Genomic DNA, 16,731 nt, shown 5'->3' with positions numbered 1-16,731 from the left:
TAATAATAGTCATCTTTCAAAAAATGTTATACTTGTTATCTTATTGAAATATTATGAGATATTGTTTTAATAATATATTTGTACAAGTATTTCAATAGCACCCCTCCACACTTTGATATCTAAACTTTCTACAATGATAAATCCTGTGAATATTTTAACTTTAAAAAAAAATTTTTTTATCCTTGTGTTGTCTAAAACTTATTTTTTCTTGACTGTTTAGCATTTATTTCTTATTTAAATACATTTCAGATTCTAGTCATATAAAAGAGGAGTTACAAAATGAAAAAGATCAGAATCAAGAAAAAACAGAGGATATGCAGCACAAAGAGATTTCAGAGAAAGAAGTCACCCAGACGCCGCTGCAACCTGTTACTACAGGTAATCCCAGTCCGGAGTCAAATACAGAAAGTCTGTCAGAAAATGATTTTCAAAGTCCCAAAGCTGCTGATAGTGTTGAATCTTCAGACTTTCAGAAGCTTCAGCAAGATGTGAACCAGCCAGCCAAAACAAATAAAGACATTGAAATAGAGGAGGAATCTGCAACAGATAAAAAGGAGCAACCTACAGAAGAAGTGTCTGTACTTGGGAAAAATATAAAGGAAGAATCAGAACCTGCAGAAAAGCCGACCACAGCTCAGCATGAGTATCTAGATCCACAGCAAAGCCAGCAACAACCTGTGGAAGAAAAGAAACATCCACCTCCACAAGTTGTCAACCCTCTGGTCACACCCCCAATCTTACAAGAAGATGACAATGAAGAACCCGAAGAAGAGCCTTATGAGCCTACACCCCAAGAGCTAGAAGGTAATATACTCTTGTTTTTTCTAATTGCTTCGTATAGTGCATCCTTCATGCTATACCAGGCTTAGTGTGGTATGGCCAATCTTTTTTGTGGACTTATGGAAGGTGTACACTTTGGCGTGAGAAGTTCTGGCAATGATTTATAAAACACAAGACTTTTTCTGGACATTTTATTTTCACTATGATTAATATAGTATAAAATGCTTTTTCCTTCCAACCCCCCCCCCCCCATCCCTCACACACAAAATAAACAGGTTTAAATAATTTTGACTAATTCATTAATGCATATTGTGAACTATGGATGGCTGGATGGTCATGTGGTATGTTATTGGGACTGTCTCCATGGTTGTGTCCATACTCCTGCTGTCCTGTAGAAGGTTTGGGCTAGGATGTAATCATGTTCATTTCTGAAGGAACTTCCGAAACAGGTAAAACATACAAACTGTGATAGATCAGAATCTTACCTAAGACCATGATATTGACATTCTCCCCTCCCCCTCCAAATAAATTGTAGACGAGACTTTTTGAAAGTTTTTCCCAAAAGACAGAAAATATTTTGAAACTTTCCATAAGTATTGAGCTGTATGTCCTGGGTGACAGTTTGTATTCCAAATTATTCTTTTTCCTTTCTCACATTTAGCTGAACGATTATTTCAAGCTGGGGAGAAGCTCATCAACGCCACGTATTACAAAGACTATAAAGAGTAAGTACACTCATCGTCATCTGTCTTTTGTCGTAAGGGTGCTGTGAGAGTTCACATAACCAAATCCCTCCCTTTTTCCCTGTCAGCAGCTGTCCTTAGTAGGATGTCAAGAAAGAAGCCGATCCATTCTTTTACATTGTCCAGCCAGCTTTTCTTCGGATGACCCTTTCTTCATGCTCCCTCCACTGTACTTTGAAGGATGACTTTTGATAGTGAGTCATGTCTTCCAATATGACCAGCTCAGCTCAGGTTTCATCTCTTCACAGTATTGAGTTCTTCCTTTTTGAAAGCCAGAGTGTGGACTTGTTACAGTAAAAAACTCTATTCGACTTCTTTTCCTGGTATCTGATACCCAGTATTTTCTGTAGCAATTACTCTCAATGGCTTGGATTCTTCTTTCAACCTCAGAATTCAATGTCCAACCTCACAACCATATAGAAGTACAGAGACCACTAGCAAAGACTACAGCTTTAATTTTACTTAGACACTGATGTTACTCTTCCAGATTTTCCACGGGTTGCTCATGGCAGCGAATGCCAACCTTAGGCGGGTTTTTATCTCTTGTATTGATCCTCCGTCTCTTGTTATGTTTGACCCTAGATATTTAAATGAGTCAACTTCTAATGTTTGGCCATTCCACTTTTTGCAACGTCTCGTACTAAACACCACCATGGGTTACACTCATGGCTTAGTCATAAAGTGGGAAATAGATGTTTATAGACCAATACTGATACAAGAGTATATAGTACTAGATTAAACAACTATTGGGGGACCTTTTTTTTTGTTCTCATTACTTTAATTATAAGTTATCTGCGTTAGTTTGTTCGAGATTGTTGCAAAGCTTTTATTAACATTTTTTTTTCTTGGGATGTAAGCCTAATACCTGATCAAAATGTTTGATAAAGTTCCAAAAATGTTTTTCTAGACAGGCTAAACTATTGACTTTTAGTAAGATTATATTTTATTTGTCTATTTATTTATTTTATTCTGCTGATGAACCTGATACTAAGTGAATTGAAAACATTAAAACCTTTGTATCCAATAGAAAAGTATATTTATATATCCAATAGAAAATTATATTTTTGTATCCAATAGAAAAGTATATTTATATATCCAATAGAAAATTATATTTTTGTATCCAATAGAAAAGTATATTTATATATCCAATAGAAAATTATATTTTTGTATCTAATAGAAAAGTATATTTATATATCCAATAGAAAATTATATTTTTGTATCCAATAGAAAAGTATATTTATATATCCAATAGAAAATTATATTTTTGTATCTAATAGAAAAGTATATTTATATATCCAATAGAAAATTATATTTTTGTATCCAATAGAAAAGTATATTTATATATCCAATAGAAAATTATATTCTTGTATCCAATAGAAAAGTATATCTTTGTATCCTATATTGCCTGTAACAATATTTCCTTCTACCACTGCTTAGACTCTAGGTGTATTTAACTATCTCTATTTGGATGAGCTGAACTAAATTGTATATCTACATCTATCCTATGTTAGGGCTTATCAATACTTTGTGAAAGCTGCCCAGCTTGATCACCAGAAAGCCAAGGAGTATGTAGCCTTTGGTCACCTATTTGGGGATTACCTCAGCCAGGACATAGCCAAAGCTGCCAACATGTTTGAAGAGCTTGCCAGTCAAGGTTCACCCAAGGCCCAGATGGTAAGTACATTACAGAGCTAGTTCAAGCAACTAGTTACAAGCATATTTTTTTTCTAAACTACCAGACTGGTGCACTGCTTTTTTAGCAATTTCCAAAATGGCTGCTATGCCAGTGAATATTTTTTTCAATACTTGCCTATTTTTTTTTAAATGAGCCAGAATCTTAAAAAAACAACAACCAATTGTAATAAAATGATGTGTTTAACTTTAACGTGTTTACGTTGAATTGGTGTGTTTTTACATGAAGATTATCAGAAAATCTGCAATAAACATGAACTAGGCAAGTATAAGGTCGGTCTAGGCTAAAGTTGATCGGTATTTTAGTGGATTTAGACTCTTAGAAGTTAAAAATTGTATAAAGAAAAATGTTTTCACTTGCATTGAATGATAATGTGAGAGATCGATTGATACAAAAAAATTGTGATTTTCATTAGATCTAGAGCTTGAAAGATGGTAAGTAAAAGGGGGGGGGGGCGTGGCCTTCAAGTGCTCAGAACATAGGAAACAGTTTGTTTCAGAGGCTCAGGGCTGGTAAGGTTAAGTGCAGAGGCTCAGGGCTGGTTAGGTTAAGTACAGAGGCTCAGGGCTGGTAAGGTTAAGTACAGAGGCTCAGGGCTGGTAAGGTTAAGTGCAGAGGCTCAGGGCTGGTAATGTTAAGTGCAGAGGCTCAGGGCTGGTTAGGTTAAGTGCAGAGGCTCAGGGCTGGTAAGGTTAAGTGCAGAGGCTCAGGGCTGGTAAGGTTAAGTGCAGAGGCTCAGGGCTGGTACGGTTAAGTAACTCATCTCTCTGTTTGTACTTCACTCTTTAGTGACACCTCAAACCACCTGAAAGAGAATCCGTGTATATAAGTCTATTTTTCTCAGGAAAATTATTTATGAGACATCGTAAGCAAAAGTTGATTTTATATCTGTATGTTTTCTATCTGCAGGGACTTTCCTTCATGTACAGTGCTGGGTTACACTACAACTCCAGTCAAGCCAAGGTAAACTAGTTTCTTGCATTAATTACATCTGCATTTTTTATTTTTATGATGTACATTCTTGTTTAAGTTTTGTAACTCATATGGGCACCAAAAGAAAACATGCTAGGTTTTGACTTAATTTAATGTCTAACATCTGTATGCTTTATAGGTGCTGAGTCTCATGCATTAATTTGTATTGAGAGCTGTATACTTGCTATTTAGGGATTTATTTCATAGTCAAAGTGTGGTGTAATAACTGAAATTCATTTCATAGTCAAAGTCTGGTGTAACAACTACAATTCATCTCATAAGTGAAGTCACATGTAATGACTACAATAATAGAACTAAAAAAAAAAATGTAGGACTTTATACCTTTATAGATCAGAAAAATGTAACCAGAAGTACTTGTTTACAATGCACAATTTTGATGATGGTATACAAATATATCAAATAAGAGGAAGTGTATTCAATAATAGATGTTTGTGGGGTTTTTAATCTTTTAGAATACAATTATTGCAATGTATAATCTTTTCAAAGTGTTATTGGTCTCCTTTGTCATGAAAAAACAATGGTTTGTCTCACAAAAAGGAGATAAAGGCCTGGCATTAGTTACAGTCGGAATGATGTCGCCCACACAGCATTTCACACCATTCACACAACTGATGTGTCCATACAAACAGAAGGTACTCAATACAATTTGGGATCAGTGGCGTCTAGGTTTTGCCATGGTGTAGAATTGTGCTTTTAACTGTCCAATGGTCACTGTCAAGATACAATCATTACAATGTACAAAACTTGGTGCAAACAAAAGTGGGCCAGTATTGGCTACTTGTGCATGTTTACTTTCAATGGGAACCGGACCATTGTGACAATGTTATTAATTATATACTGTTTTTGTCTCCAGGCATTGATCTATTCCACATTTGGAGCTCTGGGGGGAGATCCACTGGCCCAAATGGCCTTGGTAAGAACATTTTTTTTTTAGAATTCAGGTTGCTTCAGTTACAAACAAAAAATTTCATTAAAACTTTTTCCATTTTTGTTACTGCAAACTCAATGTGTCTGTTTACCATCACAAAGAACGTACAAGTCAAGGCACCAACTTGAAAGGCACAAAAAACTCTTTCAGGGACACAATACAATCATTAGATTAAAAACAAACTTTTGTTTGTCCCTCTGTGAGTGTTCATTCAATGCACTTACTATTTTATGTGTTTATTTTATAGCCGTGTTTCTCCAACTTTTACCAGTTGCAAACCCTTCCCCCTTTTTTTACCAGTTGCACCCCCCCTTTTTTTACCAGTTGCAGCCCCCCCCCTCCTTTTTTTTTTACCAGTTGCAGCCCCCCCTCCTTTTTTTTTTACCAGTTGCAGCCCCCCCTCCTTTTTTTTTTACCAGTTGCAGCCCCCCTTTTTTACCAGTTGCAGCCCCCCCCCCCCCTTTACTAGTTGCAAACACACCCCCACTCCAAAATTATAGAAAATTTCTTCACATCCCCTTTAGTCAGCTGGGGTCTGGGAGGAACACTGTAGATTCCCACAGTAGGGTCCAGGTTTTCAAGAATGTATAGAAATAAGGAGCTTGAATGTATATATAATCATAACACAATTTTCCTGTGTTTTTTTTTAATTTAAAGTGTGTATGTACACTAGAAGAAGTTCCTGTTGAATTTAATATTAGAGCATGTTCAACCTTCATCCAGTATAATATCTGGAAGAGCACTGTAGGCATTTTCCTGCATTCTAATCTTCAGAAATACAATGTACAATGTTTCAGAATTCAGGAGAATTTCAACCATTTTTCTGACACAAAATTAGCAAAGAACCACATTCATTGAGATCATATACCGGCCTTATTGGAAGATAAAGCGCTTCTTACTAAAAAATATTTATATATTATATTCTCATGTAATCTCATTTTACTTTAGTTCACATTCAAACATGGATTTCATAATTAAAATTATTTGCCCACCCCCCCCCCCCCCCACCCCACCACCACTTTTTTTTTCTCTATATTTCCTATTTCTAAATTGCCAGGGTTATCGATACTATGCTGGCATTGGAGTTGAATCCAAATGTGAAACTGCACTGACCTATTATAGAAAAGTGGCTACCAAAGGTAAGTTTTATTTTTGCAAGTAAAAAAAATAAATATGTTGATCTTAACTAATTATTATGTTGATACTAAATACATTAATATACATAAAACACAGTGGTGGTGGTATAATAGAATGTAAGAATAGAAGAAGAAGTATTGCTCAAGCAACGCTCTACAAGGGAAGTTAATCCTTCATTTCTAAGTGATATGGCTAAATATGTGGGGGTTTTGTTTGTAAAATCTTCACAAAATATTCCCATATGTCCTCATTCCTTAACTGCCTCCAACCAAGACTTGTTATGGAAGGCCCAAACACTGACTTGCAACATCTCAACCTGTGGGCAGTTTAGACCAATAACTCGTTGAAACATCACAGGTCTGTACAACGGACATGGCAGTGAGCTATTGGTCTAAACTCTGTATCGATTGGTCTTGCTCCGATACGTTCCATTCTTAAAATTTTTATTTTTTCCAACCACTAGAATTTATTTTTATGGGCTTTACTTTTAAATGTAAAAAAACTCAGGTTGTTCCCTTTTGACTGTAAGACATTTTTTTTTTTTTTACCGCTATGGGTGCATAAAAAATGGAAACTTTAATTAGAGAGGAAACAAAGAATGTTATTGTACTCTTATTAGTTTTTCCACATGTCCACTATCTAAAAAAAATGTATTCTGCCTGTGGCCTCATATATATGGGAAGCGTGGTCGAGAGGCCAAGTGCGCTTGAACTTGGCTTGGCTTGGCTACCTAGAAGGGGGCTCGAGGTTCGACACCCGACTCGGGCAGAGTTGTGTTTACTGAACGCCTAAAGGCAGCACGGAAAACCAACTCCTAGATACCCCCTCCCCCCACTGGTCCACAAATGAGATTGGACCAAAAGCGCTCTGAGCATGCTATAAGCATGAAAGTAACGCTATATAAAAGCTATAATAATAATAATATGCTCCAATTTATCATTCCATACTCTCCAATCCCTTTTTTTTTCTTGCTCCCAAAACCTTGAAGTGCTGTATAAACAAATGAGGCAGGAAATGCAAAAATCTACATACACACAAATATCTTATATATATATATATATATATATATATATATATACAAATATAAATGTATAATGTATTAATATATTTAAAAATAAATTATACAGCTCAAAGTTAGATATTTTTTAAAAATTGTAAAAATTTCCACACACACACATATGTACAGCATTATATTCATTATATAGCATGAACCTTCCCCTTTTGTAAAAGCCATTTTAAAAATGTTTAATATGATTGTTTCTTGGTGTGTGAAGTACAGGTGTTTTGTTTTTATTTTCTTCCTATAAGTGTCTATAATGTATGACATGATGTTTCCAAAGATCAGATTACAAAAAGTTGAAGATTTCTTTTGAGCACTAAATAAAAATATAGAAAATAATTTAATCTCTTTTATTTATTTAGTAATTTTTTTTTTTAAATTATAATTTTTCAAAAAAACAAAAAAAGGAAAGGGAAAGGAAACAATTATTGAGGTATCCAACAAGTTAGGTCAGCATACAGAACAGATTAAAAAATTAAAAACTCTCTTGGAAAATGATAACAGCATTTAGTAAGCTTGAATCTTATGGTTTATTTCAGTGGCTGATTCTGTGACGCTAGCCGGAGGACCTGTGGTTCAGAGAATCAGGTTACAAGAGGAAGTGGAGAGCCAAGGAGCCAACAACAGTCCAATGCTAGACGATGACCTGCTCCAGTACTACCACTTCCTGGCAGATAAAGGAGACCAGCAGGCTCAGGTAGGGCTCCATTCATGCAGATGTTACCAGGCTCAGATAGGGCTTAATTCATACAGATGTTACCAGGCTCAGATAGGGCTTGATTCATACAGATGTTACCAGGCTCAGATAGGGCTTGATTCATACAGATGTTACCAGGCTCAGATAGGGATTGATTCATACAGATGTTACTAAGCTCATCTAGGGATTGATTCATGCAGATGTTACTAAGCTCAGCTAGGGATTGATTCATACAGATGTTACTAAGCTCAGCTAGGGATTGATTCATACAGATGTTACTAAGCTCAGCTAGGGATTGATTCATTCAGATGTTACTAAGCTCAGCTAGGGATTGATTCATGCAGATGTTACTAAGCTCAGCTAGGGATTGATTCATACAGATGTTACTAAGCTCAGCTAGGGATTGATTCATGCAGATGTTACTAAGCTCAGCTAGGGACTGATTCATACTTATGTTACTAAGCTCAGCTAGGGATTGATTCATGCAGATGTTACTAAGCTCAGCTAGGGATTGATTCATACAGATGTTACTAAGCTCAGCTAGGGATTGATTCATTCAGATGTTACTAAGCTCAGCTAGGGATTGATTCATTCAGATGTTACCAGGCTCAGATAGGAATTGATTCATACAGATGTTACTAAGCTCATCTAGGGATTGATTCATGCAGATGTTACTAAGCTCAGCTAGGGATTGATTCATACAGATGTTACTAAGCTCAGCTAGGGATTGATTCATACAGATGTTACTAAGCTCAGCTAGGGATTGATTCATTCAGATGTTACTAAGCTCAGCTAGGGATTGATTCATGCAGATGTTACTAAGCTCAGCTAGGGATTGATTCATACAGATGTTACTAAGCTCAGCTAGGGATTGATTCATGCAGATGTTACTAAGCTCAGCTAGGGACTGATTCATACTTATGTTACTAAGCTCAGCTAGGGATTGATTCATTCAGATGTTACTAAGCTCAGCTAGGGATTGATTCATGCAGATGTTACTAAGCTCAGCTAGGGATTGATTCATACAGATGTTACTAAGCTCAGCTAGGGATTGATTCATGCAGATGGTACCAGGCTTAAGCTTATATTAGATTCTGCAAGACTTATGTCTTATTAGCATCTTGACTTTTAGAAGTATTGACTAAATCAGATCAGTAAGTCTGGGGCAGTCAAACAGAATATGAGGCACAGTTTCCTCTTCTTCCCCGCAGCGGGGGCACCATTAATCAAAATTTGGCCATAGCCGTGAAAAATATGAGCCAACGGGACAGTGGCCAGTCTTGCAGAGTGCTATAATAGCTTGCTCAGGCCTGGACAGCCTCCACCACGGGGAAGTGCAGTCAGGGCGCCTCATGCGCTCCCAGACTCCACAGGCTTATTGGGACTTGTCCCAGCACTCAAACCACTTTTTCATTTCTGTTTTTTGAATTATAGCCAGAGCATGATGAAAACTTACAGCCTGTTCAGTGGGTGGAATTCGCCCTCCATGGTGGGCCAAAGAGTCTGCAATAGTGTTGCCAGTCTGGAAGTAGATTTTCTTCATCTCTGAAGGAACTTCCAAAACTTGCAAAACATTTTACAAAACATCTTCTGTTACTGCTTGTAAAGTAGATCAACAATAAAGTGCAATAACACCTTGTTTGACTTAGATCCCCCCGTGGGGGGCCTTTCTGTGCATAGGCAATAATTTGTCTCCATCAAATTCAATCTCTAGCAATGTCTGCAGCCTCTTCTCCCATGAGGTGCGACACCAAGTTTTATGAGGATGTCCCTCTTTGCATTTTCCTCAGGTTGGTCTCCATGTTTTTGCTAACTTTGGGATGCTCAGTTCACTGGGTCGGAGGAGCACATGTCCTCATACCTTAGAAGTCCACACAAAGAAAACTAGACAAACACTTGAAGGATAAAATGTTTAAAATAAATTGTTGAAGTCCAGTAAGACATGTAACACTCATACAACAGATATCTATAGCTAGAAGTGTATTTAAATAATTCCACAAACAAAGGGAGATAATCACAAAAAACAATTTTTGGGTCTAATTCATTTCATTTCCATTATGTGAAGTTGACCACATTCATTGTAGATGTAAATCACTGCTGCTTGGCTATAGTGTAATTATTTATTGTTAATTCTTATTTTCATAAAATACTAAATGATTAAAAAAAAAAGGATAGCCCCTTTTATGTCAAACATATTACACCATATCAGCGTTTACAATGTAGCCACATTTGATTCTTTTTGTCAATCACAGATATAAAAACAAGATAAAATACCAAATTTCTTAAGGCGATCACTCTCCACTATGTAACATTGTAACATAACTCAACTAATGTAAGGGTGGCTAAGTTTGCAGTTTATTGGTCTGGAACAATTTATGTAATTTTTTTATTTTTGTATTCTATTTTTTTTTTTTTTTTTTTTTTATTCTAGCACACCTGTATTTAAATGCTACAACAAAAAGATAATTTAACCCTAGCTGAATTTCTAATAAGTGACCTGAGGTAAACAAGTCTCAATAATATCTTGTTCATTGACCTTTTTTATCTCTATACAGAGCACTGCAATAATTAAAAAATAAAAAATATTTGTTCAAAAACAAAAGCTTACATTGAGAGAAAGGAGAGGACTGTTTAATCGCTGCCATATCTCTCAATATTGCAATGTTATCTCCCCTTTTCTATATACAAAAAAATATATTAATGACAACTAATTGATAAACTAATTGGTTAATGTTTTTGTATTGATGCATATGTTGTCATCGAAAATGAATAATTGGGCAAAATTTCCACTTGATCCAAAAATGGAAGTTAGAGGGGAAAAAAAATCCAAACCAATAAAAGAATCCACCAAGACAGACAGACAAACAGACAGAGTTAGGTTGATATAAGCTTTGTAAAAATATAGAACCAAACAAGCACACCGTAAACCAATTAAATAATATAATCAGGTGATGCAAGGACTCTTGAACATTGCCATGTCAGTATGGCTGCTGGCCTTTTAATAACATTTATTACAGACTTAAGTTTGATGTTGACAGTTGTAGTCAATCTGAATGTTGATTTGTTTGCTACATAGAAATGTCACCAAACATTAGATAGTACAGTGCCAGTCATGGCTGACTGCTAGATAGATATGTTCCCAAATTAAACACATAAAAGTTCTTTGTGATTCTATTTAGATTTTTCTAAATCTACTTTAAGTTTCTCAAGACATTCTTATCTTATCTTATATAATACAGACATACTTCAAAAAAGAAGATGATTACGTCCTACGCGTCATGCATTTAGTCATGCATATTAACCAATGACTTAAATTCTGCCAAGTCACTGGTTTTCCTGGCTAGCTCAGGCAACCCATTCCATGCTCTAATAGCACTAGGGAAGAAGGAGTATTTGTACAAATTTGTCCTAGCATATGGGGTGAGGAATGTGCCTTTATCTTTGTGTCTTTCAGAGTATTTTATTAAATTTTGTTTTTGTATTTGAAGATTATGGTTCAGTGTTTTATGTATGATTGCTACTTTACTTTTGAGCCTTCTGTCCTGAAGGCTTTCTAAATTTAGTGATTTTACTAAAGGTGTTACTCTAGTCAAATGTGAATATTCGTTTGTTATGAATCGCACTGCTCTATTTTGTGTCTGTTCTAGTTTCTTAATGTTTTCTTGAGTTGAGGGGTCCCAAACGGAGGATACATATTCTATTATTGGCCTAACCAAGGTTACTTTGCTCACAGCTAGCAACAAACATTTCTGTTTTATAACCTGGTATGTTAATAATGGGGGAATGGTGGCTGAGTGGTAAAGCACTAGCCTTCCTTACTGAAGAGTCTCTGGTTTGAAGACTTAAGATTTTGAATTTCAGCATTTTTAGGATACCCTTTTTTTTTTTAACTGGAGTCCACCCCAACTCTCATTAACAGGAAGCAATAGAAACAAATGATCTTTACATCACTTCACTATAAATCGCAAGGTCTGAAAGTGAACTGTTTTTTTCTAAATGTTAATATTACATTCTCCTTATTTTAAAAAATGTCTTTTTTTCTTTCTAGTAACATTACTAAGTCCTGCAGATTTTCATCCAATTAATTATGTTCTTAGTTGTCAATGCTTCATGCGAATTTATCAAACTCTAAAAAAAAAAAAAACAGAATTTGTCCGAACATAAATATTTCAAAACATAAAAGTTTTTGCAAATGTATTCTTTGGATGCTACACTGTCTTCATGTAACTGGACTGATGTTAAGTGTTGCCTGTTATCTGTAGTATATCTATAATTATTTTTGCTCAAGTTTCTTTTCTTCAACCAGACTGTTGCTGGTCTCAGTAGGTCACACACTCAGACTTTAACTAGACTGTTGCTGGCCTCAGTTGGTCACACACTCAGACTTCTTCAACTAGACTGTTGCTGGCCTCAGTTGGTCACACACTCAGACTTCTTCAACTAGACTGTTGCTGGTCTCAGTTGGTCACACACTCAGACTTTAACTAGACTGTTGCTGGCCTCAGTTGGTCACACACTCAGACTTCTTCAACTAGACTGTTGCTGGCCTCAGTTGGTCACACACTCAGACTTCTTCAACTAGACTGTTGCTGGCCTCAGTTGGTCACACACTCAGACTTCTTCAACTAGACTGTTGCTGGTCTCAGTTGGTCACACACTCAGATTTCTTCAACTAGACTGTTGCTGGCCTCAGTTGGTCACACACTCAGTCTTCTTCAACTAGACTGTTGCTGGTCTCAGTTTTTCACACACTCAGACTTCTTCAACTAGACTGTTGCTGGCCTCAGTTGGTCACACACTCAGATTTCTTCAACTAGACTGTTGCTGGCCTCAGTTGGTCACACACTCAGACTTCTTCAACTAGACTGTGAGAACAATGAAGACTACAACAAACCGTTCTCGCTTGAGGAACTGAGGGAATCGCTGGACAAGTCACATGACACAGCGCCTGGAGAAGACGAAATCCATTAAATGTTCCTCAAGCACCTTCCCGAACCCTCATTGGCAGTCCTGCTAGCGGTCTATAACTGTGTGTGGCAAACAGGCGCTTTCCCAAACAGCTGGAGGAAAGCCACAGTTATACCGATACCTAAACCGGGAAGAGACGGCTCTGACCCAGCTAACTATCGACCAATAGCACTAACAAGCTGCATCTGCAAAACCATGGAAAGAATGATTAACAGTAGGCTGGTCTGGTACCTGGAAAGGAATAAAGTGATCTCAAACTACCAGTGCGGATTCCGGCAGGGGCGGACAACAACTGACCACCTGGTAAGGCTGGAAGCTTATATTAGAAATGCATTACTCAGAAGAGAACATCTAGTAGCTGTATTCTTCGATATAGAAAAGGCCTATGACACAACCTGGAAACATGGCATTCTACGTGACCTGGCGCTTATGGGGCTTAAGGGACACCTCCCCCGTTTTGTGGAGGAATTCCTGAAAGACCGAAAATTTCAGGTTCGAGTGGGCAACTCCGCTTCTGACACTCATGACCAGGAAATGGGTGTACCTCAGGGCAGCATTCTGTCAGTCACCCTGTTCAACATTAAAATAAATAGCATCATAAATGCGCTGTCCCCTGGCATAGAGTGCTCTTTGTATGTTGATGACTTTGTCATTCTTACTTATGGGAAAAACATGAACACCTTAGAAAGAAAATTACAGTTATGTTTAAACAAAATTCAGGGTTGGGCAAACTATAATGGTTTCAAATTCTCAGACTCCAAAACAGTTAGTATGCATTTTTGTAATCTAAGGGGACTCCACCCAGACCCTGAACTATTTATACACAAAAAGAAGATCCCTGTCGTGAAAACTACAAAATTTTTAGGCCTCACCTTAGATTCCAAATTTAATTTTCTCCCCCACATTAAGGAACTTAAGAAGAAATGCCAAAAGTCATTAAACATACTAAGAGTACTCAGCCATACGGATTGGGGAGCTGACAGAGATACCTTGCTGCTGCTCTATCGGAGTCTAATTCGATCCAAGCTAGACTACGGATCCATAATATATGGAGCAGCAAGGAAGTCGTACCTAAAAATACTGGAACCAATACAAAATGCTGCCCTGCGTCTCTGTCTCGGCGCGTTTCGTACATCACCTATCCCAAGTCTCCATGTGGAGGCTGGAGAACTCCCCATGGATATAAGGATGAAAAAGCTTGCAATGCAGTATATAGTCAAGCTAAAATCCAACCCCACGAACCCTGCTTTTGACTCCATATTTAACCCCACAGAGGTAGAATTATACAATCGAAGGCCTAACGTCATACAGCCGTTGGGCCTTCGAATGAGAGAACCCATCCAAAATTTAACCCCACCCATTGACCAAATCTCTAAAATAGAAACCCCTCAGAACCCTCCTTGGCTAATGAATAAACCCAAATTAAATTTATCCCTCCTTAATTTCAAAAAAGAAAATACAGACCCAAGCATACTACAAGTCCACTTTAGGGAACTGCAGGAGAGCTACGGAGATTGTGGCACCACCTACACAGACGGATCCAAAATGGAGGGAAAGGTCGCGTGTGCCTGCTCCTTTCGGAACAAAACAATCTCCCGTAGACTACCCGATGACTGCTCCATCTTTACGGCCGAATTGCATGCAATATTGCTTGCACTTATGGCCGTAAAAGCATCAGAAAGGAACAAATTTATAATCTGTTCCGACTCCAAATCTGCATTGCAAGCTTTGGGGCGGATGAAGACTGACATCCCATTGGTACATAAGAGCCTGAAGCTGTTGGACCAAATAACAGCCGACCGTAGGGATGTCACCTTCATCTGGGTCCCCTCCCATGTTGGCATTGAGGGAAACGAAGCCGCAGACAGAGAAGCAAAGAGAGCCCTAAATCATGCGGTGTCAGGAACCCAAATTCCCTACTCGGACCTGAGACAAAGTATTGCCTCTGCCACCTATCGAGAGTGGCAGAACCGATGGGAGGCTGAGACTCAGTAAACTCAGGCAGATTGTGGCGGATGTCAGGTGGCGGCCCACATCTAAGGGTCTGACAAGGCGTGGTAGCACGACCATGTCCAGACTTAGGATTGGCCACACCTACATCACGCACTCTTTTGTACTGAAGAAAGAGGAGCCCCCACTTTGTGAGTACTGTGACTCTCGCCTCACCGTGGAACATATCCTCGTCTATTGCCCCAGATACCAGGATGTCAGGGCGAAATATTTTAGAGTCACTAATTTAAATACACTATTTGATAATGTCGACCCTGGGAAGGTACTGGGCTTTATCCGGGAAGTGGGGCTATCTACGAAGATCTGATTTATGAATTTGTGAACATGCACTATTTACATTAGATTTTTACCAAATATTTAAATTTTTACTAACTTGACTATTTTAACTGTGAAGAGACCTTGATTTTAATGATATGACTGTATAGAATCTGGCCCTGTTGTTTAGAGAGAGAGTAGTCCTTAAGGGACTGCAGGCACGACATGGCCTAAATTGTGCAGATGTGCCTCAAATCAAACAATCAATCAATCATCAACTAGACTGTTGCTGGTCTCAGTTGGTCACACACTCAGACTTCTTCAACTAGACTGTTGCTGGCTTCAGTTGGTCACACACTCAGACTTCTTCAACTAGACTGTTGCTCGTCCCAGTTGGTCAAACACTCAGACTTCTTCAACTAGACTGTTGCTAGCCTCAGTTGGTCACACACTCAGACTTCTTCAACTAGACTGTTGCTGGTCTCAGTTGGTCACACACTCAGATTTCTTCAACTAGACTGTTGCTGGTCTCAGTTTTTCACACACTCAGACTTCTTCAACTAGACTGTTGCTGGCCTCAGTTGGTCACACACTCAGTCTTCTTCAACTAGACTGTTGCTCGTCTCAGTTGGTCACACACTCAGACTTCTTCAACTAGACTGTTGCTGGTCTCAGTTGGTCACACACTCAGACTTCTTCAACTAGACTGTTGCTCGTCTCAGTTGGTCACACACTCAGACTTCTTCAACTAGACTGTTGCTGGTCTCAGTTTTTCACACACTCAGACTTCTTCAACTAGACTGTTGCTGGCCTCAGTTGGTCACACACTCAGACTTTAACTAGACTGTTGCTGGTCTCAGTTGGTCACACACTCAGATTTCTTCAACTAGACTGTTGCTGGCCTCAGTTGGTCACACACTCAGTCTTCTTCAACTAGACTGTTGCTGGTCTCAGTTTTTCACACACTCAGACTTCTTCAACTAGACTGTTGCTGGCCTCAGTTGGTCACACACTCAGACTTTAACTAGACTGTTGCTGGTCTCAGTTGGTCACACACTCAGATTTCTTCAACTAGACTGTTGCTGGCCTCAGTTGGTCACACACTCAGACTTCTTCAACTAGACTGTGAGAACAATGAAGACTACAACAAACCGTTCTCGCTTGAGGAACTGAGGGAATCGCTGGACAAGTCACATGACACAGCGCCTGGAGAAGACGAAATCCATTAAATGTTCCTCAAGCACCTTCCCGAACCCTCATTGGCAGTCCTGCTAGCGGTCTATAACTGTGTGTGGCAAACAGGCGCTTTCCCAAACAGCTGGAGGAAAGCCACAGTTATACACTCAGACTTCTTCAACTAGACTGTTGCTGGCCTCAGTTGGTCACACACTCAGTCTTCTTCAACTAAAACATGGAGTCCTTTCACATATAATATAAAGTTACTTCTTTGACCAATACTGGGGAACG

At 38.2% G+C, this 16,731-nt stretch overlaps 1 protein-coding gene across 1 annotated transcript in view; it reads left to right on the top strand.

Annotated features, from left to right (window-relative positions):
- The first annotated feature begins 246 nt into the window (after positions 1-246).
- The window catches only part of LOC106062830 (protein sel-1 homolog 1-like), a 33,951-nt gene continuing 17,466 nt past the window's right edge, over positions 247-16,731 (top strand). The window contains exons 1-7 of the mRNA XM_056022659.1: positions 247-804; positions 1,442-1,505; positions 3,035-3,197; positions 4,126-4,179; positions 5,063-5,122; positions 6,195-6,276; positions 7,874-8,031. Of these exons, the coding sequence (XP_055878634.1) occupies positions 315-804; positions 1,442-1,505; positions 3,035-3,197; positions 4,126-4,179; positions 5,063-5,122; positions 6,195-6,276; positions 7,874-8,031 (1,071 nt within the window). The 5' untranslated portion in view covers positions 247-314. The remainder of the gene's footprint in view (positions 805-1,441; positions 1,506-3,034; positions 3,198-4,125; positions 4,180-5,062; positions 5,123-6,194; positions 6,277-7,873; positions 8,032-16,731) is intronic.

The sequence above is a fragment of the Biomphalaria glabrata genome, chromosome 3, assembly GCF_947242115.1.
Source record: "Biomphalaria glabrata chromosome 3, xgBioGlab47.1, whole genome shotgun sequence".
In the NCBI taxonomy this organism is placed as follows: Eukaryota; Metazoa; Mollusca; class Gastropoda; family Planorbidae; genus Biomphalaria; species Biomphalaria glabrata.
This window is presented reverse-complemented; position numbering and strand designations above follow the sequence as displayed.